This window comes from Lynx rufus, unplaced genomic scaffold, assembly GCF_022079265.1.
Source record: "Lynx rufus isolate CCGP_SWC_20201006 ecotype Redwood Valley unplaced genomic scaffold, mLynRuf1.p SCAF_4, whole genome shotgun sequence".
NCBI lineage: Eukaryota > Metazoa > Chordata > Mammalia > Carnivora > Felidae > Lynx > Lynx rufus.
Genome location: NW_025814856.1, coordinates 135824483 through 135848672, shown reverse-complemented (window position 1 = coordinate 135848672; position 24190 = coordinate 135824483). Strand labels below are relative to the sequence as shown.

Here is a 24190-nt window from a genome sequence, read left to right as displayed (position 1 = left end):
ATACATATTTAACGCATTTAAGGATTCAAAGCTACCTACCATATAAACATTTTCTTATAAGCAAATTCTTCTTTTAAAATAAAATGGAAAAAAGTATCAATTGAGAAAAGTTGTATGTGTGAAGAAATAAGATGCATTTAGGTACAATAAAGAAAATAGATATACTATATTTATGTTTCTGTAAAATCACAAATTAGTAAAAAATATATAAAAGAAGAGGGGAAGAAAGGTCTAAATTCAAAATGTTTTTAACAGACCTGACTGAAGACATTTCATAAATAAAGCAAAACTTTGTATTTGCAGTAAACATGATTATTTAAAATAAAAAACCCTGAAGAATCTAAAACAATAATAATTTACATGTAAATTTAACAAAACATCTGCAGGACTAGTGTACTGAACACTACACAAAATACTAATGACAGAAATGAAAGAAGAGCTAAATAAATGGAGAGATATGTTCATGGATTGGAAGACCCAATAATGTGAAGATGACAATTTTTCCCAAACTAGTCTATAGATTCAATGGAGGCCCAATCAAAATCAAATCAGGATTTTTCTCTTCTTTTTAATGTTTTTTTTTGAGAGAGAGAGAGAGAGAGAGAGAGAGACAGTACAAGTGGGGGAGGGGCAGAGAGAGGGAGACAGAATCTGAAGCAGGCTCCAGGCTCCCAGCTGTCAGCACAGAGTCTGATGCGGGCCTCAAACTCACAAACTGCGAGATCATGACCTGAGCCAAAGTTGGATGCTTAATGGACTGAGCCACCCAAATGCCCCAAAGCAGGATTTTTCTGATACATATCAACAAGCTGATTCTAACACTGATATGTTTTATGTATTATTACTTTTCTACGCATAAAGAATGTAATGAATGCCAATTTTGGCCATGTATTAAGACACCCCTCTCCAAATGCAAGAAAAATTAAAAAAAAGCCACTGTGATGACCAAAATAACCACAAACACATACACATGGTATTAAAAATAGATTTTGGCTAAGAAATGAGAGGATAGGGGCACCTGGGTGGCTCAGTCAGTTAAGCATCTGACTTTAGCTCAGGTCATGATATCCCTCCTGGTTTGTGAGTTTGACCCCTGTGTCAGGCAGGCTCTGTGCTGACAGCTCAGAGCCTGGAGCCTGCTTTGGATTCTGTGTCTCCCTCTGGCCCTCCCCACCCCCCCCCACCCCCACACGCCGGCTTGTGCTGTTTCTCTCTCAAAAATAAACATTAAAGGGGCGCCTGGGTGGCGCAGTCGGTTAAGCGTCCGACTTCAGCCAGGTCACGATCTCGCGGTCCGTGAGTTTGAGCCCTGCGTCGGGCTCTGGGCTGATGGCTCAGAGCCTGGAGCCTGTTTCCGATTCTGTGTCTCCCTCTCTCTCTGCCCCTCCCCCGTTCATGCTCTGTCTCTCTCTGTCCCAAAAAAATAAATAAACGTTGAAAAAAAAAATTTTTTTAAATAAACATTAAAAAAATTAAAAAATAAATAAATAAAAGGATAAAATGTTATTTCACACCCTTAATAGTAAATGCAAAGTAGTAAAGACAAATGAACTAGAACAGCCAAAATAACTTTGAAAAAGGAACAAAGTTGGAGAATGCACGCTACCTGATTTCAAGACTTACCAATGGATCTGAACTAAGAGTCCAAAAACATATATATATATATATATATGTTATATGTATGGCCAAACAACTGTGATAAAGGTGCAAAGACAATTCAATCAAGAAAGAATTTGTTTTCAACAAATGGTATTTAAATAATTAGATACCTGTGAGCAAAAACATGAACATCAACCTAAACTTCACACCTTATAAAAAAATTACATCAAAATGGATCACAGCTCTAAATGTAAAACATGGAATTAAAAAAAAAATAAAAGAAACAGAAGATCTTCATGACCTAGGGTTAGGCAAAACATTCTTAGACATGATACTGAAACCATGATCCATTAAAAAAAAAAAGACTGATAAAGTGGACTCCACTGAAATTAAACCTTTTGATCAGTTAGAGACACTGTTAAGAGAAGGAAAAGACAAGCTACAAACCGGAGAAAATATTAGCAAATCACATATCTGACAAAGGACTTGTATCCAGAATATAAGTTCTCAAAACTGAACAGAAAGAAAATAGTAAGCAAAAGACTTGGGCACTTCACTGCATAGGATATACAGAAGACAAATAAATGCACAAAAGGATGTGTAACATCCTAAGTCATTAGGGAAACGAATACTGAAATCATGAAACACTACTACATACCTAACAGAATGGCTAAAATAAAAAAGACTGCTTATACCAAGTACTGGTGAGCATGCAGAACTAGAACTCTAATACATGGTTGTGGCAATGCGAAATTTTACCAAGCAGCCTGGAAATCAGTTCGGCAATTTCTTATAAAGCACACACCACAAAACAATCTCACTTCCAGGTGAGAAATGCAAACCTATGTCCATACAAAAATCTACTCACAAATGCTCAAAACCAAAACCCAAAAGTCCACAAATGAGTGAATGTATAAATAAAAGATGGTGTTTCTACACAATGGAATACTACTATGTTTTGTGTTTTCAAAATTATTTTCTTCTAAGTGTTTAAAATTACTATTAAAATCAAAAGCCAAAATATAAAAAATAATTTTAAAACAGGCAGTGCATGCTAAACATACATTGAAATCTATTATGTTTATGTAAATGTCTTAACTTCTTAATTTTCTTCATTGTATAGCTGCTCTGCACCCGCCACCCCCTCCACTAAGATAAGGAGCTGTTAGCATTAAAAACAAAGTCTTAATCATTACTAAAGGCAACAAATAAAAACTGTGGTAACTTGCTGATGAACTTATCAATATTTTTCAAAAACATTTAGAATTTTGAGGTAATTGTTTTTCACAGCCCTAATGACTTATAAAACTGGCAAAATTAAAGTACTAATAGCAAGCAGTATACATATAGCATATTTACTAATTGCTAAGTTGTTGAGCTTTGAAATTTTAAGTTGTTTCAAAAAAAGGCATATACCATTCAGAGTTTTAATCAGTTCTACTTAGAGTTTTTACCAAGAAAGCAAAAATGATCTAAATTTTTTTTTCATACAGACGTATTTGCCTTTGTCATTGCACTAAATGTATGCACTTAGTACACAGTGACCAAAAAGTTAACGACTGTTCACAATACCTAAAGTGAATGGTGGATTAAAAGAAGTACCATTAAGGGTTGGAAGGTCATAGGAGCTGTCTGAGAACCCAAAACACAACTTGGGTTATACCAGCTATGCCTGGAGTTTTGTAATCTGGTCTTTGTGAATTTCACCAACTAAGAAGAATGTGATTTTTTGGATTTCTCAGGTGATAAAGGAAAGGAAATACATCCGCCACAGTAAATGCTTAATTGTCTTCTAAGAAATTGTTCAATCATCAAGGTATCTTCTAAGCACAGTTATAGACTCAACATGTCCTTAATCCATCTTTCTTAGCTGACATTTTTTTTAATTTTTAAAACTATTCTAGACCACTTCTAAATCCAAGAAAAGAAAAAAGGTCATACAAGAGTTCTCAAGAGTAGAATGAATTCCTGAAAATAATAAAAAACATATTTCCTCAAAGGTTTTCTAATACATATGGAGCTTTACTCTATTTACCCTTGGGAATATTATAGCTTTCCTGGAAGAGCCCAGTAAATTAAATTATTAGATACATTCCCAGGCCCTCTGCTAAATCTTCTGCATTACCCACCATCTTCTTCCATGTATGATTTGAAATCAAGTCCTTCTAAATTGGAGTCGGATTCAATAAAGAGTTATTTCATTGTATTTCTAAACTGCAATTCTAGATTGGTAGGGGTGGGGGACTCGGGAGGCTTTTTTGGGGAGGAAAGTTTGGCTAGATGGAAGATTAACTCTTATCTGTGTTAGTCACTGGCATCTGACAGGCAAACTTCGTAACAACTGTACCAAGAAGGATAGTTTTAAAAAGTTAACCCTACTAATGTAGAGCTTAATGTATTAACCTGAGCCAAAAGCTCAAACAGCTCTATTTTTCCTTTTCTTGCTCTTGGATCCAAATAATATTTTGTGTAAAATGTATACAAAAAGATAAACATAACATAGAAAGTATATTCTTTGTGCTTCTGGTAAAAGAGCAGATAACAACATATGACTATAAAGTTACTTATATAGAAAATAGTGTATTCAAGATAATATCCAAAATGTCAGAATACATTTGTCCTGCAAAAAAAAAAAAAATAACTTCTGCCCATCAACTGTCTAAGATAATACGAAAGTATTACTGTCAAAAATTTTTTTGTACGTTGTTTTTCTTATGAGCTTTCTTTCTTCCTTTAAAAGAAATTCCACAATTCAAATAACAAATTAAGTAGTGATAGTGATGGGTAGTAACTCACAGAATAAAATAGGAATCTGTGAGTCTACACTGACACAAAGAAATGAATGAACAAGGGAAAGCTCCTCATTACAACAGATTTCAACTAATGAATGTAGAAGGAATGACTGAATTATAAAAATCACCTTGGATGACCACTGCAATAACTGTTGCATGCCAAATCAATAGATGCTAAAATTTGTGGGTAAAAGTATGATAAAATGACAACAGGACATTTACATGGTCTGAAAAGTATCTTTCCAAATACTTAATTATATACTTTCATTGAGGAAACCTGCCACACACCACCTTTACCAAATGATCACAGTTATAGGTAAGAGGAAAAACTGATATCATGTGCCTCCTAATAGGATATACTGAGGACATAATATCTCTTACAGCCAAAAATTCATAGGCTGAATCTAATCATGAGGAAACAAACGAAAATTGAGCTGCAGTCTACAAAACAGTCTGTACTCTTCAAGTGTGAAGGTCACAGAAGACAGATAATGCTGAGAAATTGTTCCAAATTAAAGACACATTACAGTAAAATTCAACGTGATCTTAGATTGGATCCTGGATCAGCAACTGGTGAAATATAAATAGGGTCTGTAGATTAGAAAATAGTATTGTATCAATGTTTAATTTCTTGATTTTGATAACTGCACTGTAGTTATATAAGAGAAAGCCCTAAACAGTCAAGTACTAAGTGGGAAAAAAAATTTCTCCTCTAGTCTGAGGTTGTGGGGATTTCCTCCCATATATATATATTTTTACTTTAAAATTTTGCTCTTTGCATTTAGGTCTTTACTCCACTGGGGACTGATTTTTGTGTATGATATGGGATGGAGATCCATTTTTTTTTTATTACACTGTCATATGGATAAATAAAACAACCTAATGTTATTTGTTAAAATGTACATCTTTTCCCCAGTGAAGCAACACAAAAGAAGAAGAAAGTATCTTACATATGCACCATATTTTAAAAATATGGGTTACTCCCTTATTTCAGTCACAGATATGAAAAACTTGTCACATGCTTTAATAAATTCCAAGTACTTCTGAAATGTGTCTGATGAATTTAGGAGTCATTATTCAGGTAGTAATTACAAAAATATAATTTCCTCAAGGAATTTCTGAATATTCAATAATATCAGAAGGCAATAGTAAGAGATGCTGTCCTGTTATTATGAAGACACTGGCTAACAGTAAGAAAATATCACATAAGTGATGTAAAATTAAATTAAAATCCCATTTCTTCTCACAAAGAACTTGTTTTTAAAGAGTTCCAGTGGTTGTCTCTGGAAGTAATGAATAATTCATTTTTATACATAAAAATTCTAGCATGGTTGTTTAGACATTGCTGTAATTCACAATGAGCCACTGTGTCCTTAAAATTAAGTTAAACAAATTTGGGTTAGAGGATTCTAATAACCTGAGTTCTAATTAAGATATGACCCTATCCACCATTTTTGTTTGTTTACAATAATTTAAAACAACTCATGATTCCGGAGACTCAAAAACAATTTGTTATAGCTTAGACCTTATAAAAACAAGGTGAATGGGTACTTTTTTGATGTTTCACCTATGGCTGAACATATTTAATTTCACTTCAAATTTTCATTAAACATCTACACAAATTTTGTTTGAGGAGGGCTCTAACTGTTTAATACAGATTTTCAAATGACAAAAAACTTGTTGTATAACCCATCAAAATGACTTACCTTCAAGAGTTTTCTCTTGTGACCCAGCAGTCTCATAAGGTATTTACACAAGAGAAATGAATGCATATGTCCACAAAAAGACCGGAATGTTCATAGCAGCCTTATTCATAATAATCCCAAATGCCCATCAAGAGGAAAATGGATAAATAAACCGGGGTACTAATGCAAGCAACACCATGAATAAATCTCAAAATCAAGTTAAGTGGAAAGAAGCCAGATACACACAAAAAATACATACTGTGTGATTTCATTTTCATGACATCCAAAATCGGGGAAAACTAATCTTTAGTGACAAAAGTTAAAGCATGGTTGGGCAAAGGGTGCAGGGATTGATTAGAAAGAAGCATGAGTGGACTTTTTTGGTGATGGAAAATGTTCTTTAAGTGAATGGTGGTTGCATATAAATTGTGAAAATTTGGGGCGCCTGGGTGGCTCAGTCTGTTAAGCGTCTCACTCTTGATTTTGGCTGTCATGATCTCATGGTTTGTGAGATCCAACACCATGTCAGGCACTGCGCTGACAGCACGGAGCCTCCTTGCTATTCTCTCTCACGCCCTCTGCATCACCCACATGCATGTGTGCGCTCCCTCTCAAAAACATACAAATAAACTTTTTAAAAAACTGAAAATTTCTGAAGCGAACACTTAAGACTTGTACATTTTATGGCAGGTAAGCTATATCTCAACTAAAAAAATTTCAAATTTCTTGTACATATGATAGTATTATCTTATTTTTTTAATGTATGTATAAAATGTTAACGTTAAAACTTAGTAACCAGAGGGGCGCCTGGGTGGCGCAGTCGGCTAAGCGTCCGACTTCAGCCAGGTCACGATCTTGCGGTCCGTGAGTTCGAGCCCCGCGTCAGGCTCTGGGCTGATGGCTCGGAGCCTGTTTCTGATTCTGTGTCTCCCTCTCTCTCTGCCCCTCCCCCGTTCATGCTCTGTCCCTCTCTGTCCCAAAAATAAATAAACGTTGAAAAAAAAAAAATTAAAAAAAAAAAAAAAAACAAAAAACTTAGTAACCAGACATAAAGATGGCCAACAGACACATGAAAAGATTCTCATCGTTACTTGTCCTCAGGGAATGCAAATCAAAACTACAAAGAGATACTACTTCACACCTGTTAGAATAGCTAAAATCAACAAGACAAGAAACAACAGGTATTGATGAGGATATGGAGGAAAAGGAACTCTCCTGCAGTGTTGGAGGGAATGCAAACTGGTACAGCCACTGTGGAAAGAAAGCAGCACAGAGGTTTCTCAAAAAGTCAAAAATAGAAGTACCCTATGAACCAGCAATCGAACCAGCAATCGCACTACTGGGTATTTACCCAAGGAATCCAAAATCATTAATTCAAAGGGATGCGTGCACCCCTGTGTTTAAAGCAGCATTATTTACAATAACCAAGATATGAAAGCAGCCCAAGTGTCCATCAAACAATGAATGGATAAACAAGATGTGGCATATATATATAATGGAATATAAAAAAGAATGAAATCTTGCCATTTGCAGCAACATGGATAGAGCTAGAGAGTATCACACTAAGTGAAATAAGTTAAGTCAGAGAAAGACAAATACCATGAGTGCATTCATATGTGGAATTTAAGAAACAAAACAAACGAGCAAAGGGATTAAAAAAAAAAAAAAGAGTGCGAGACAAACCAAAAAAACAGACTCTTAACTATAAAGAACAAACTGATGGTTACCAGTGTGGAGGGGTGTAAAACAGGTGATGGAGATTAAGGAGCACACATGTCATGACCTGCACCGGGTGATTAAAATAAAAACTTAGGGGCAACTGGCTGGCTAGGTCAATGGAGCATGTGACTCTTGATCTTGGAGTTGTGGGGTTAAAGCCCCACGTTGGGTATAGAGATTACTTAAAAAATAAATAAGATCTAAAAAAAAAAAAAAACATGTAAAAATACTCTTAGTAACCATGATAATTAATACTATTTGCTTACTTTCTAATTAAGAGTCAAACACTGAACATTGATTTTTATTGCTACAGTACACAAAATCCAACATTGTTTGCTTTATCTGAAGTAGGCTCCACACCCAACATGGGGTTTGAGCTCAAGTCCCCACGACCAAGAGTTGCATGATCAACCTACTAAGCCAGCCAGGTGCCCCCTAACATTTTGCTTTTTTAATAGAAAATACAGTAAAAAAAAAAAAAAAAAAAAAAAGGTAAAATTTTAAAGAAACAAAAGTTAAGAACCTTAGGCTTTCATTCTGAATTACAGAGTCTAATATGTTGGCATTAATCTATACCACCTAGGGCATCTGTCTCCATCTCCTTAAAAAATACTGGGACATTCTCGCTTAAATTGATGGTCAGATAATGTCTTTACTCATTTCCTTTATCAGTGCACAATTCATAAGCAGGTAATCTCAATGCTCATACTGAATAAACTGAAGTCATCTTTCCAAGAAATTCCACAGTAATGAAATGTCTACATTTGAACTCTACATAGATTTCATCAACTAGCTTCTGTTTGCAGGGAAGACTCAAATGATAAGGATTGTTGAAGTAGGACATGTTAGGGAAGAGGGTAGACCAAGTAAACAATACAGGGTAAAATAAGTCAAAATCTTAACACTTCAGTTCTAAGTCACTGCACCAAACTATACAAATGTTATAGCTGTATCTGACATCTCACAGGCAAATATGTTAGAATTTGTTCTCAAAAAATCATATTAAAATCTCCTATTGAACTTACTTAAAAAAAAAAAAAGCTAATTTTCCATCTCTTATGCTTCCAAAACCCTCACTGTTTAGCACTGATTTCGTTTGGAAGAAAAAAAAAATTCAGAGGGAAAAGAAAAAGAAAATCAGAGAGGGAATACTGTATCTGAGTGCTTAGAATGAATGGTGTCTGGCAGATAGCAGGCTCTCAAATATTCGTTGAATCACCAAACAATCTCCTTTCAAGGCAGGATTCCTGCTGCCTCTGCCCTATACACTGCACTCAGTAGATAGCTGAACAAATGTATAAGCAAGAATAAACTCTCATTTACTGAGAACAGTCAGGAAATACAGTATTTCAATAAGACAAAAATTTTAAGAGTTATCACTACTACAATTCTACAGAGACTTAATTTTCAAATAAATTACAGTGAAAACCACAAAAACTTACGCTAATATAAAGAAGCTGTATAGTGTATCTCTCTGGAGCCAGACTAACCAGGCTGGATTTTCATCTCCACTACTCATTAGCTATGTAAACTTGGGTAAATAAGTAATATTAGCTATTATTCACAGTAACAGTAGACAATAAGTATACTTGTATTAGTATAAACTCTAGGTTTTTAAAATTATTATTCATTTTTTGAGAGAGAGAGTGTGTGTGTGTGCAAACAGCGGAGGGGCAGAGAGAGGGGGACAGAGGATCCAAAGCAGAGAGCCTGATGCTGGGCTCAAACTCATGAACTGCGAGATCATGACCTGAGTCGAAGTCAGACGCTTAACCAAATGAGCCACTCAGGCACCTTGATATAGCTCTAGTTTTCTTAAAAATAGCCCTGGAACACAGACATTTTCATGTTACATGTTAGTTTCTTTGTGCCCTACAGTGATACAAAGGTGGCATATGCCCAGGCATTTCTGTGTTCTTTGTAATGCATTCACTTCCACACACTGACATCCTTTCTCCTCACTTGGAAATCATTCTTTCCCTATTTGACTCTGCTCATCCCAAAAACCAGGAAAAAAAGCTGGTTTCCTAGCTGCATGGTGGGAATGTGAAAGATCTAGACTTTTATCTAAGACAAATGATCTGTACACAAGTTTTTTTTTTTTTTAACTTCTATAAACTCCCACTTTTTAAAAAGTTTATTTATTTTGAGGGGAGGAGGGGCAGAGAGAGGGAGAGAGAGAGGGAAATCCCAAGCAGGCTTCCTGCTGTCAGCACAGAGCTGGACACGGACAAAGGGGCTTGACGTGGGGCTCAATTTAACGAACTGTGAGATCATGACCTGAACCTAAAACCAAGAGACAAACTAACCAATTGAGCCACCCAGGTGCCCCTCTAAACTTCCATTTTTTACAGGGAAATCATGGGGATGAAATATACCATTATTTCTTAACCTGTTGAAACTCCTACCTTTGTTAGGTAAAATAAAATGATATCTACAATTACTCTCTGAGACTGCTGTTACTACTTTTAATTTATGAAAGAAAACAGAGGTCCAGAATTGGGATGTGAACGAAGTTTTGAAATACACTCCAAGGCTTTTCGCAGAGCTACCTCCCAGAACAGCATCACTTTTCTATGATGGTTCTGAAGACAGGCTGGGAACAAAAGAAAACTCTGGGCAATCTCACCTATGTCCAATACTTCCCTTATCACCACACAACAACAGCTCTCAGATCTATACATCCAACTCGTTCATCAAGATCAAGATGCATTTTTCTAAGTATAACTTATTTACTAGAAATCTTCATTAAAATGTCTCAAAGATACTTCAGACCAGTTCACCCTAACCTACTCCTTGCTATTCTTTTAAAATTACTATGGGGCGCCTGGGTGGCGCAGTCGGTTAAGCGTCCGACATCAGCCAGGTCACGATCTCGCGGTCCGTGGGTTCGAGCCCCGCATCAGGCTCTGGGCTGATGGCTCAGAGCCTGGAGCCTGCTTCCGATTCTGTGTCTCCCTCTCTCTCTGCCCCTCCCCCGTTCATGCTCTGTCTCTCTCTGTCCCAAAAATAAATAAACGTTGAAAAAAAAAATTAAAAAAAAAAATAAATAAATAGTTTATGATGAAGTGATCACTATTGTAGGCTGTGTTATAGCTAACCTTTTTTTGAATATACTTAAAAGTGATAATTTGACAAGTTTTCCTCAATAATTTTTTCCTTTATAACTATCATTTTGAGTGAGTCCCTATCAGTCTAAAACTAGATCATCTACTGAGTTAAAAGCAATTTTTCTTTAAACATGTGTTTACCATTTATTTACAAAATGGGGTGCCTGGGTGGCTCAGTCAGTTAAGCGTCTGACTCTTGGTTTTGGCTCAGGTGATGATCTCACAGTTCATGAGTTCGAGCCCCGTATCAGGCCCTGCGCGGACAGCATGGAGCCTGCTTGGGATTCTTTCTCCCTCTTTCTCTCTCAAAATAAATAAATAAACCTTAAAATAAAATAAAATAAAAATAAAAATAAAAATAAAATAAAATAAAATAAAATACTAAAAAACCCATGAGTCCAAAGTAGGCATTATCATTAACTGAAAAAGAAGTTATGTATAAACTATTACTTATCTTAAATTTTCAATTTCTTTATCTCCTCTGAATCATCCCCCTTAGTCCATGAACATTCCTAAATTTTTTCTATCTTAAAAAACATAAAGTATTCCTAAATTAAATAGTAGGAAAAAATGAAGTAGTAATGCCTATCCTTTTCTCTTTTGTTTCACTATCATATTTTTTCAAAAATAGTTTATACTTATTGTTGCCACTTCTTACCTTTCTTTAGTTAACATTTATGGAGCATCTAATACAGTGACATTCAACCCCATGGCACATTCAAAATCATTGTTTGTTTTACAAGGGTACAAAGGCTCGAGGCCTCACCTGTAAGTGAAGCTTGTGCATCCAAGTTTGTTTATAAACTCTCCAATTGATTCTAATGTGCAGCTAGAGTTGAAAACCAATGATCTAATGTATGCCAGGCACTCCACTGGAATTACAAAGATTAGTAAGACACAAGGCCTGCCCTTGAAGAACAAAGGAATTAAGAAAATCGGGTAAATCTATTTAAAAAATTGGTAAATGTTATAACAAAGGTATATACAAATTTCTAAGGGAGCATAGGCCAGGATACAAAAGTCATGAGGGAAGTTTTTGGTCTGGTTACCGAAGGATTGCTTACAATGCAAGACATGAACGAAAGGCCATTTCTGGAAGAAGGAAAGCATATACACACCTTTTAGACTTGGGTAATCTGGCTTTTCTCTACCTGCTCCCTGCTGCAGGGCTCTAATAAAATTGCTCTCTTAAAGGCAACCAGTGGAAGGAAATAATGAAGATTAGAGCAGAAATAAATGATAGAGAAAACTAAAAAAAAAAAAAAAAAAAAAAAAAAAAAAAAAAATCAATAGAACAGAGCAATGAAATCAAGAGCTGGTTCTTTGAAAAAATAAAATTGAGAAACCTCTTGCCAAACTTATCAAAAAGAGAAAGGACTGAAATAAGTAAAATCACAAATGAAAGAGGAGAAATAACCAACATCACAGAAATACAAATACTTATATGAGATTATGCCAACAAACTGGACAGAAGAAATGGATAAATTCCTACAAACATACAAATTAACAAAACTGAAACAGGAAGAAATAGAAAACTTGAACAGACTGATAACTAACAACGAAATTGAATAAGTAATCAAAAACTCCTAACAAACAAAATTTCAGGACCAGATGGCTTCACAGGTGAATTCTACCAAACATTTAAAGAGTTTATACCTATTCTTCTCAAACTATTCTATATAAAACAGAAAATGATGGAAAACTTCCAAATTCTTTCCATGAGGCCAGCATTACCCTGATACCAAAACCAGATGAAGACACCACAAAGAAAGAGCTACAGACCAATATCTCTGATGAACATAGATGCTAGCAAAATACTAGCAAACCAAATCCAACAATGCATTAAAAAAAAAATCATTCACCACAATCAAGTGGAATTTATTCCTGGGTTGCAAGGGTGGCTCAATATTTGCAAATCAATTAATGTGATATATCATATTAGAAGAAAGGATAAGAACCATATGATCATTTCAATAGCTACAGAAAAAGCATCTGACAAAGCACAACTTCCATTCATAATAAAAAACCCGAACAAGTAGGTTTAGAGGAAACACACCTCAACATAATAAAGGCCATCTATGAAAAACCCACAGCTAATATCATCCTCAAAGGGGACAAACTGACAGCCTTTCTTCTAGGGTCATGAACAAGATAGGGATGTCCACTCTCACCACTTTCATTTAACGTAGTACTGGAAGTCCTAGCCATCAGACAGAAAGAAATAGAAAGCATCCAAGTTGGTAAGGAAGAAGTAAAACTTTCACTAGTCACAAATGACATGATACACTCTATACAGAAAACCCAAAAGACTCCACCAAAAAACTGCCAGAACTGTTAAATGAATTCAGTAAAGTTTCAGGATACAAAATCAAAGTACAGAAATTTGTTGCATTTCTATATGCCAGTAATGAAGCAGCAGAGAGAAAGCAAGGAATCAATCCCATTTACAACTGCACCCAAAACAATTAAGATACCTAGAAATAAACCTAACCAAAGAGGTGAAAGACCTGTACTCTGAAAACTATAAAACACTGATGACAGAAACTGGAAGAAATGGAAAGACATCCCATGCTCATGGATTGGAAGAATACTGTTAAGATGTCTATACTACCCAAAGCAATCTACACATTTAATGCAATCCCTATCAAAATACGAATAGCATTCTTCACAGAGCTAGAGCAAACAATCTTAAAATTTGTTTGGAACCACAACTGACCCCAAATAGTCAAAGCAATCTTGAAAAAAAAAAAAAAAAGCTGAAGGCATCACAATTCTGGACTTCAAGTTATATTGCAAAACTGCAGTAATCAAAACAGTATGGTACTGGAACAAAAACAGACACACAGATCAATAGGACAGAATTGAAAACTCACAAATGAACCCACAATTACAGTCAATTAATCTTTGACAGAGCAAGAAAGAGGGAAAAAGTCTCTTCAACAAATGGTGTTGGGAAAACTGGACAGCAACATGCAAAAGAATGAAACTGGACCACTTTCTTTTACCATACACGAAAATAAACTCAAAATGTATGAGAAACCTAAATGTGAGACAGGAAACCATAAAAATCCTACAAGAAAACGTCAGCAGTAACTTCTTTGATATTGGTTGTAGCAACTTCTTTCTAGATAGGACTTCTGAGGAAAGGGAAACAAAAGCAAAAGATAAACTTTTGGGAATATATCAACATAAAAAGCCTCTACACAGTATAGGAAACAATCAACAAAATTAAAAGGCAAACTACAAGGGGCACCTGGGTGGCTCAGTTGGTTAAATGGCCAACTCTTGACCTCAGCTCAGGTCTTGATCGCAGGGTTGTGAATTCAAGCCCCATACTGGGCTCTGCGCTGGGTATGAAGCCCACTTAAAAATAAATAAATAAATAAATAAATAAATAAATAAATAAATAAATAAATAAATAAATAAATGGCAACCTATGAAATGGGAGATATTTACAAATAACATACCTGATAAAAGGCTAGTATCAAAATAAAGAACTTTTAAAACTCAACATCTCAAAAATGAATCCAAATTAAAAATGGTCAGAAGACATGAACAGACATTTTTCCAAAGAAGACATACAGGGGGCCAACAGATGCATGAAAAGATGCTCAATATCACTCATCATTAGGGAAATGCAAATCAAAACTACAATGAGGTATCACCTCACACCTGTCAGAATGGCTAAAATCAAGAACACAAGAAATGACAGGTGTTGGCAAGGATGTGGAGAAAGAGGAACCTTCTGGCATTGTTGGTGGGAATGCAAACTGATACAGATGTGGCAAATATATAAATGGAATATTACCCAAGCATAAAAAAGAATGAAATACTGCCATTGCAAGGACATAGACAGAGCTAGAAAGTATTATGCTAAGCAAAGTAGTTAGCCAGAGAAAGCCAAATATCACATGAGTTCACTCATATGTGGAATTTAAGAAACAAAACAAATGAGCAAAGGGAAAGAGAGAGAGAGCAAGTGAGAAAGGGGCAAACCAAGAAACAGATTCTTAACTATAGAGAACTAACTCATGGTTACCAGAAGGGAGGTGGGCAGGGGGGATGGGTGAAATAGATGATGTGGATTAAGGAATGCATATGTTGTGATGAGCACTGGATGATGTATGGGAGTGTTGAACCACTACATTGTACACCTGAAACTAATATTACACTGTACGTTAACTAACTGGAATTTAAATAAAAACTTAAAAAAAAGGGCCACCAGTGATCTCTAGTCCACTGCTTAAATAGCCTTATCTGTGCTAGTTTTCCCCCTATAAAACGGGTATAACAACAAAATTACTCTGACAACTGAGAGATTAATGTAGTATAGATAGTGGCATACCATAGATAAAATGTTTCTCATCCCTTTATCTTAAATATAAAGGCTTTTCTCAAACCTATATTCCTTCTTAATCTCTGAAACGCTGTTATTGCTCCTTCTAGAAATTCTCTTCAAGTTCTGTGACATTAGCACCTACTCTGTACTACAACACAGATTTCTACTTCAAGGATCATCCCTCACCTTCTTGTTTCTCTCCTTATATTTTCTAAATAAGTGTATATGCAAAAGTATATGCTCTCTGACTTCTCCTCTTTGCTATGTCTAAGCTTGTTCTTTTAACAGTTTTATTCCATCTTGTGGCCACAAAAGAGAAATTTCCAAATCTGTATAAAATATCTGGGACTGTTTTTTCCAAGTTCCATTTCTGTTTCCCTATCTTCTAGGCATGTTCAAACAGACATTCTGCTAGCATTTCAGTATAACCTGAGTCAAACTCACCATTACTCCTCCCCGCTGTCCATCCTCTTCCTGAGTTCCCCAGTTAATGGTGGTACCACTTCCTAGTTATCCAGATTTTAACGTTCAGTTATCCCTGATTCTCCCATTTCCACTACATTCACTCACCAAGTCCTGTTGATTCCAACTCTGAAATCTGTTAGCAATGTTTTTTTTCTTCATGTCTTGTGAAACTACTTTAAGTCACGTCTTAACACTTAACTCAAGTTCCCACTGTTCTTACTAGCTCCTATAGTATGTCTAGAGCCAAGGTGCTCAACCAGGGACAATTTTGTCCTATAGAGAACAATCTGATTATCATTCCAGGGGAGGGGAGGGAGGTGTTATTGGCACCATGTGAGCCAAGGATGCTATTAAACATCTTACAGTGCATAGGACAGCCCTTGCAATGTTTTCTGACCCCAAGTGTCAATAATGCTGAGGCTGAGAAAACCCTGTGCTATTCAGTAGCACAGTTCATCTTTGCATCTCTTAACTTGCAAAGTACCTAATATAACTCATACTCTCTGTTCATTCCCAGTTTCCTATTTTTACTTCCTTCGTTGTGCACTGAGGCATGAGCCTGCACCCCAACTGATGTCTACCATCCTCCTAGGCAGAAGTAATTTTTCTGTCTTCTGAATTTCCATGAACTTATTACTTTTTGATGCTATACTATGTATACATCCATATACGTGTGTGTGTGTGTGTGTGTGTGTGTGTGTGTGTATAATTTATCTTTGAATCTATAATCTTTCATCTACCAAACAGGTGATCAAATCACCAAACTTCAGTGAGTCTGAAACCTAATACATGGTGTCATTACTGCTAGTCACAAATGCTACAATTCTTTTACTCCCCTGACCCCTCTGAAATTAGGTTTATAGATATAACTTGCTTTAGTTAACTAAAACCTGAGCAGTAGTGTAATGATCTCCAAGTGCATGTGTGGTGAGGGAGGGGCAACTTTAAAAATCAGTGTGCTATTCACATTTCCTTCCCACTGCTGCCAGGACCAGGACGGTGGGGGAAAAAGTCTAAAATTTGTGGGGTTTTTTTGGTATCTATTTTCTTATAAGTATGACATGCTACATACTGTAAACATGAAGTGTACAGCATGACGGGGTACCTGGGTGGTGCAGATGGTTAAGCATCCAACTCTTGATTTCAGCTCAGGTCATGATCTCACAGTCGTGAGATTGAGCCCCACAAGGGCCTCTGCACTGACAGCACAGAGCCTGCCTAGGATTCTCTCTCACCCTCTCTCTCTGCCCCTACCCCCTCTCACGCTCTTGCTATAAACTTAAAAAGAAAAGTGTACAGCATGTTACTTTGATACATTTATATATTCTTAATGACTGCCATTGAAACAATATTTATCATTACTATTTTATATTATACACACTTTATATATTATTGTCTATATTCACTATACTGTATATCACATCTCTATGGCTTATTTACAACTCATTACAAGTTTGTACTCTTAAACACTATCAGTCTTATCCTCCCAACCTCCATCCCCTGGTAACCACTATTTTGCTCTGGTGGGTTTTTTTTTTTTTTCATTTTTTTTTGTTTTAATTAAAAACAGGCTCGACTTTTTTATATTTCACATTTTAAGGGATATCGTACAGTACTTGTCTTTCTTTGACTTATCTCACTTAGCATAATGTGCTCAAGGTCCTTCTATGTTGTCATAAATGGCAAGATATTATTCTTGCTCATAGCTGAATAATATTCCATTATATATACATACCACATCAAAAAGCCCAAGTTCACACTGAAATCCTCCAACAGCCTGAAACTCTACATGCCTTCACTGAGCAGGGCCCTTCTGCTGCTGATCCACATTAGACATATTAAACAGAATGTGTAAGGAGATGCCATATAAAGCTCCCTTCCCCAAGCCCCTCATGCCAAGATTTTAGGTTGTTAGTGGTCGCATTATATCCTTGCTTACTTTGATTCACAATCAATGTAAGAGGCATAATTTAATGTACCACTAAAAAAGAAAAAACGCTACTGATTAATATCATAAGCCATTGACTGCACAATGGAACCTGATTCCAGAGATCTTTTTCTTTTTTCTTTTCTTTTCTTTTTTTTTTTTTGAGAGAGAGAGAGAGAGAATCACACACCCAAGTGGAAGAGAGGGGCAAAGGAAGAGAGACAGGATCTTAAGTAGCCTGCACACTCAGCATGACACAGGGCTCAATCCCATGACTGTGAGATCACAACCTGAGCCGAAATCAAGAGTTTGAACGCTCAACCAACTGAGGCACCCAGGCATATTTAAAATATGGAAAATTATGAGTACTGGAATCAATGAAGTATGGTATATTTGGTAAATGAATAAACGTGGAGGCAGTTTTCAAAAATTATTTCCATTCACAGTCAATACAAACATTATGAACTAAAATGTGTAAGGAAAGTTCTCAGACATTAGGTTCAAAGTGAAATGCTTAAATAAATGCTATAAGAGAAAGAATGTAAAGAGAGTACATCTAACCTTCAAAACAAAATTTGTGAAATTCTCCTTTTTTGACAACTATAGATGGTTTTATGGAACCCCTAGTTTTTTTTCTGACATGCACAAATCTTTTCCAATAAGTTACTGCTTCAGGCAATCAGGCTTTTAGGTCAGAGCACAGAACGATAGGTCAAGTCTTCCAGTCATGCTTTCAACTTTAAACATTACTTTGCACTCTGCTCTGTTTTTACATCCCATATTTTTACACTAAGACACAACGTTCTATGTATCTAACTATCCTTATTTTATGTAGAAATGGCTCCCAAAAGCACTGAAAAAAGTACTACCAACTTGTTTTAATGTGCAAAGTCTAAAAAACTCCACTAATGATACAGCAGCTATAAAGTTTCTGCTTGCTATAGGAAGTCTTACATTCTGTTCATGCAATGACAGAATCATTCGTCCACAGAATGAAATTAGGAATGAATATTTTCTACATTAATAGCTTACTGGTTTAGTTTACTTTCTGGTTAATAAGAACACTGTAAATTTTATATTAATTATGATTGCAACTTACATTGCTTTCAAATACAAACAAAACTTAAAAAAAAAATTTTTTTTTAATGTTTATTTATTATTGAGCGACAGAGAGACACAGAGCATGAGCAGGGGAGGGGCCGAGAGATGGAGAGACACAGAATCCGAAGCAGGCTCCAGGCTCCGAGCTGTCAGCACATAGCCCGAAGCAGGGCTCGAACCCACGAACTGTGAGATCATGACCTGGGCTGAAGTTGGACGTTTAACTGACTGAGCCCCCTAACAAAACTTCTGAAACCAAATAATGATTATATAGTAAGGGAGAACTATATAAACTACTTATAAAGAATATTTAGCATGTGTGAATGATTTAAACCATAGCCAATATGGAGCTGTACCTGTACCTTAAGGAGCACCAAGAATTTCATTTGATTATCTAAATCTTTAAAATCTATAGCATTATTTAGAAATGAAAAATTCATGTACCCTAAATTTTCCCTCAAAAACTTGACTTTATATGTTACTTCTACTTCCTTTTTCATTCACTCATTGAACCCTTCTACTCACCACATGCAGCAAAATGACAGATGCTAAGAATATTATTTCTGTACTTAGGAATTCCAGAACAAGAGGAAAAAGACAGTTAAGCACATAACTGTTATGCAAAATTGTATTTAATACTAATGATACAGAGTTCAGAAGAGTTATTAAACCAGTCATGTGATCTGAGATAAATCTTGAGGAATGAGTAAGATTTTCATCTTTCAAAAAAAGAAAAAAAAAGAACAGATCAGGGAGCAGTACCAACACTCAAAGTGGGTAAGAAGTCATCTACAGATAAAAATAACTATAATGTATTGTGTGTTTACTACATGCCAGGTACCATTTACACTTATCCTCACATTTTAGAGGAAACTGAGGCTGAGAGGCTAAATAATTTACCCAAGGTGCTAGACATGGACTAACATGTAGGTCTCTGAATTCACAGTATGATTAAATAACAGTACATATATTGGAGTCAGACCTATTTAGGTTAGAATGGAACACAAGGCCATGAATATCATTTTTAAGAGTTGAGCTTCCTAGTAAAGGCAATGGAGGATTCAGCAACTAAAAGTTTGGGAATATATAAACATATTAAAACATGGCTTGGATACAAGAAGTTGGAGGCACTAGTCTAGAAAGTTTACAATAAAAGCCTATCAGTGGCAAATACAACAGAAGGTAAAGACCAGCTATGACATTCTTCTAACCCTACTTTTCTTCCCCTGCCTTTATTTCTTTATTTCCTTAACTGTGTAGTCACAGAGCAGCTACAATCAATTTGCATTCTGTTCATACAGTAAAATTTTATTACTAAACAAGAGTAGTTAATAACATAAGTAACAACAGTTAATAGTCTGGTCAACTGAGAAGTAATAAACTAAATATTAATATCAATGAATTACCTTTTTAAGCATAAGAAACATTTTGATGATAGAAGTGACAAGATTCGGAAACAGATTGTAAGGTACAGAGCTCAAGGAGACAAAAGTTAAAGCTGAAGTTAAAAACCTGGATGACCAGAATAATGGGAATAGAGAAAGAGAAAAACGAGTAAGAGGAGATAGATTTCTGCCCCACTTTGTGTAGGGGGAAAGGGGAGGGACTTCATGTATTTACTTGTAGGAAGGTTCCATTTAAACACATCTTATTAACTATCTCCTGTAAAAAGGACCAATAATAAAAATGTGCGACCAGTGCTCAGAAGAGAAGTTAGGGCCGAGCTATATACTCAAGACACATTTACAAAGATATAAAAGTTGCAACTATGGAAGTGGACCACTAATCACTGGGGAAAGGTGAGAGGGATTATGCTGGGTGGAGGATGGGGGGGGGGGGATGGAGCCGGATCCTTTCCAACAAATAACTGTCTTCCTTCTGGAGCTTAGGAGTGACTTCCCACTGTACAGAGGGGTGTGAAGCGAATAATTCTCCTGCTTTGAGCCTTATACCATAATTTCATATAATTTCAAATTCACAAAAATGCTTTGCTGTACAATGCAGCTGACCCCAGAAGTGGAAAACATGAATTATTTTTGGCCTAGAGTTTCTAAACTATGAAAAAAGATCAGTCAGATACACTACAACAAATGAAACTTTAAAGAACTTCACTGCGCTTCTTCAGATAATTTTATTCCCTATTAACCCAGTGGCCAAAGGTGAAAGATTATTAAATTTCATAGTGGTATCCTCACAAAGCAATTGTACATGATTTTAAAAAGTAAAGATGTTATTCTAGATTAATTTCTAAAATGCTTCCTACCAGATACGAAACTATACCAGTAGCGTAAAATTTTTAAACGTGTTAAACAGTAATAAACTTTGCTCTAAAATGATCAAACACAACTTAAATTTAGAACCCAACATTATTTAATGTTTGGTATTTACAATTTTTATTACAAACAAAAAGAACTATGTTTGTTTTTTCAACATTAGCCATCAACAAATTAAACACAAAAATAAACCCAGAAGAGGGTCCTATCATCATTTACTAAGGAAATATAATGCCACAAGAGCATCAACTTTGGTTTCAGACAAACAGGTTTAAATACCACCTCTGTCACTTTTTACTTAGGTGTCCTTGGGAGAATTACTTAAAGCTTCTGACATATCTGTAAAATGGTATTACATGAAATGGTATCAATAAAACCTACCTCAAACTTACAACAAATTAATGAATCTAGCGTCTGAGCCATGCATATACAAAGTATGAGTACTATGTAAGTTAACAGCTTGCCTTCTTCAGATCTGCAATCAATAATGGAAATTCCAACAACCTAAAAATTTTAAAAGCTTATTTTTGAAAATTACAAACAAGGTGGCAGAAAAAGTAACACGATTTAAATATTAGTTTAAAAATACCACCTTTTAAAATTCTACTTCTGATTCTATACCCAGCTGTCCTACTCCCAAAAGATTAAAAAAAACATTTAGATAACTGAAGTGACAAAAGTGTTAGAATTTCACTTAACTAGTTACTTGAATTTAACCCAGAAGTTTGGTCAGCTGTCTTCTTAATCACTAAATATATCAATGAAATCTATATGAAAATATCTACAGAATAATCTTACAAAACTCGAAATAAAAACAAAAACACCAAATTCCTTCAAATTAGAATTTTCATTCATTTACTCTTAAACCATTGTGTTGCAGCCTGGAGAATAAGACACCCTACCCCTCCGCCTTTATGGAGCCTTAGTGCCCTGAGAATGCCCAGATAATGAGGAACCTTGTCATCTCATTTTGAAAAAACTTTGCTATTTTAGGCCTTTACAACACATGACAGGACTATATTAACTCCCACACTGAATACTCAGTCCTCAGCCAGATTCTAGCCACTTGAACTACTAATCAGTACTTAAGAACGGTAGAATAAAAACATGAGAATTCCTTTAAAAACTTTTCAGCACTTTAATATGTGTGTGCCCGGTTGCATAAATTTTCAGATGACAACTCCTGGTTATTTACCAATGTAACACATGTGAAAATGGCACAGCAACTTTTATGTATACAGGGATCTGCTTGGTTCTCCCCATCTTGTCCTTTTATTATCACTTTCACCAAAGAGCACAAGAGAAAGAAAAAGACTTCCGAAATTGAAGATGAGGCCGACTTCTGCATATTCACATCGGGAAGGAGACAGAACATGACATTTCGGCGCAAGTTTATATTACAGGATATAAAAACACTTGGGGCAGGGAGTTCCAACTGAAAACATCCTTAGGTTTACATGAGGATTTCTTAAACATCATGAGGTGTGTGTGTTTCGTACACCGCGGTTCTGCTTCGGGAAGTTAAAAAAAAAAAAAAAAGAACACTGTGAAATTAAGAGTGGACACTTGGAAAACTGTATTCACAGGTTATGTCAGTCACTTCTGAGTTTGAGAAACGTCCAAGCCCTTCCCAGAAAAATACTCAAAATTAGTAGGGCCCCCCCCCCTCTTCACCAGGGAATGGGCCTTCACAGTAGCCAAAGGAAACGGCGAACAAGACAGACTATTTCAATGATCAGATTTCTTATTTTAAATGCCTGAGAATTTAAATCGTTCATCTGGTTCCAATGTTGTCATAGCATCTAAGATAAAGCAAAAGGAGCTGCACAATCTCCCCTCTTCAGAAGTCCTAGCAGGACGGTGGAGCGCCACCAAATCGCCCCCGAGGGGCTAGTGCCAACCGGGGCAGAAAACAACCATGGGGAGGGGGTCTTTTTGTGAACCACTCCGCTGCCTTTCAGGGAACACGGAAGCTGCAAGCCTAATGCTAAAGCCGAAAAAAGAAAAGGGGGGAAAAAAAAGGAGAGGGGGAGGGAGACTTGCACGGGGAAAGGAAAAAAAGCGTAGAGAACCAGAAAAGGAAGCATTTTGTTTCTGGGAGGAGGGAGTAGAAGGGAGAAGCGAAGGTCTTCTTCCTATGCGATTTTTTTCCTTTACCCCTCACCCGGGCTACAGTCTTCGGCCAGGCCATCGGGCAGAGCACCGCCCTTGGGCCGCTCCCAGGCCGGGACACGGACCCGTCTGCAGTCCCCAGACCCCGCGTAGGGCCCCGCGACCGAGGAGGAACGAGAGGGTTCCCAGCGGCCGCCGCCCTCTGCGCCCCCCGCGCCCCCCGCCTCCGCGCCAGGCGCCGCCGCCCGGCTCCTACTTCCTATTTTCGGAGCACACACCCTACAAGGAGCGGAGCGGAGCGAGCAGGCCTGCCAGAGACCTGCCCCCGCGCGGGGCCTCGGGTGACTGACAGGGGCAGGCACTAGGGTGCAGCGAGGAGAGGAGGAGGAAGGGCAGCCGAGGGCACAAACCAATGCCCTTCCCGGCGGCCAGAATCCGGGCTGACACGCCAGGGTTCTACTGACTCCCCAATGACGGACTCCGCCACCTCCGCAGCACTTACCTTCTCCTCATCAGACAACTGCTCCTCCAGATCCGCCATTTTCCTTCTGGCGACAAACCGCGGCGGCGGCGGCGGCGGCAGCGGCCACCTGACTTCCCCCTTTCCGTGCGGTCCTCCGCGCCGCGCGCCTCCGCCAAGGGAGGGGCCCGCAGCCCAGGTCGCCGCGCACGCGCCCCGGAGCCCCGCCTCTCTCCAGCCGGCCCGCGGGGGTCTGCACGAGGCTGTGCGCGTGCGCAGGAGGCTGGAAGGCCTGGGAGGGAGGAGGAGTCGCCTACCGCCGCCTGCTGCAGGCTTGTCAGCATCATGAGTATAGGATCCTTTCTCCACTAGTGACCATATGGACCCAGTCTGCGACGAGTACATTCTGAGCCCTTGATTGTGTTCCCATCAAGCCCTCAACTGTGCTAGCTCAAATGTGATAAAGTGTACGAATAGAAGCTTTTTAAACAATCTTTTTAAAAATTACCAGAAAAATACTGTTTTTATGGAAATATGTACACATAACCCAGCCCATAATTAGAACATTGTTCTTGATATATCCATGTATTCATTTAAGAAATATTTAT

At 37.1% G+C, this 24190-nt stretch overlaps 1 protein-coding gene across 1 annotated transcript in view; it reads right to left on the bottom strand.

Moving 5' to 3' along the window:
• CAPZA2 (capping actin protein of muscle Z-line subunit alpha 2) overlaps positions 1-23774 on the bottom strand; it is a 55176-nt gene extending 31402 nt beyond the window's left edge. Inside the window, exon 1 of the mRNA XM_047095324.1 lies at positions 23625-23774. Coding sequence (XP_046951280.1) covers positions 23625-23663 — 39 coding nt within the window. The 5' untranslated portion in view covers positions 23664-23774. The remainder of the gene's footprint in view (positions 1-23624) is intronic.
• Positions 23775-24190: the final 416 nt, after the last annotated feature.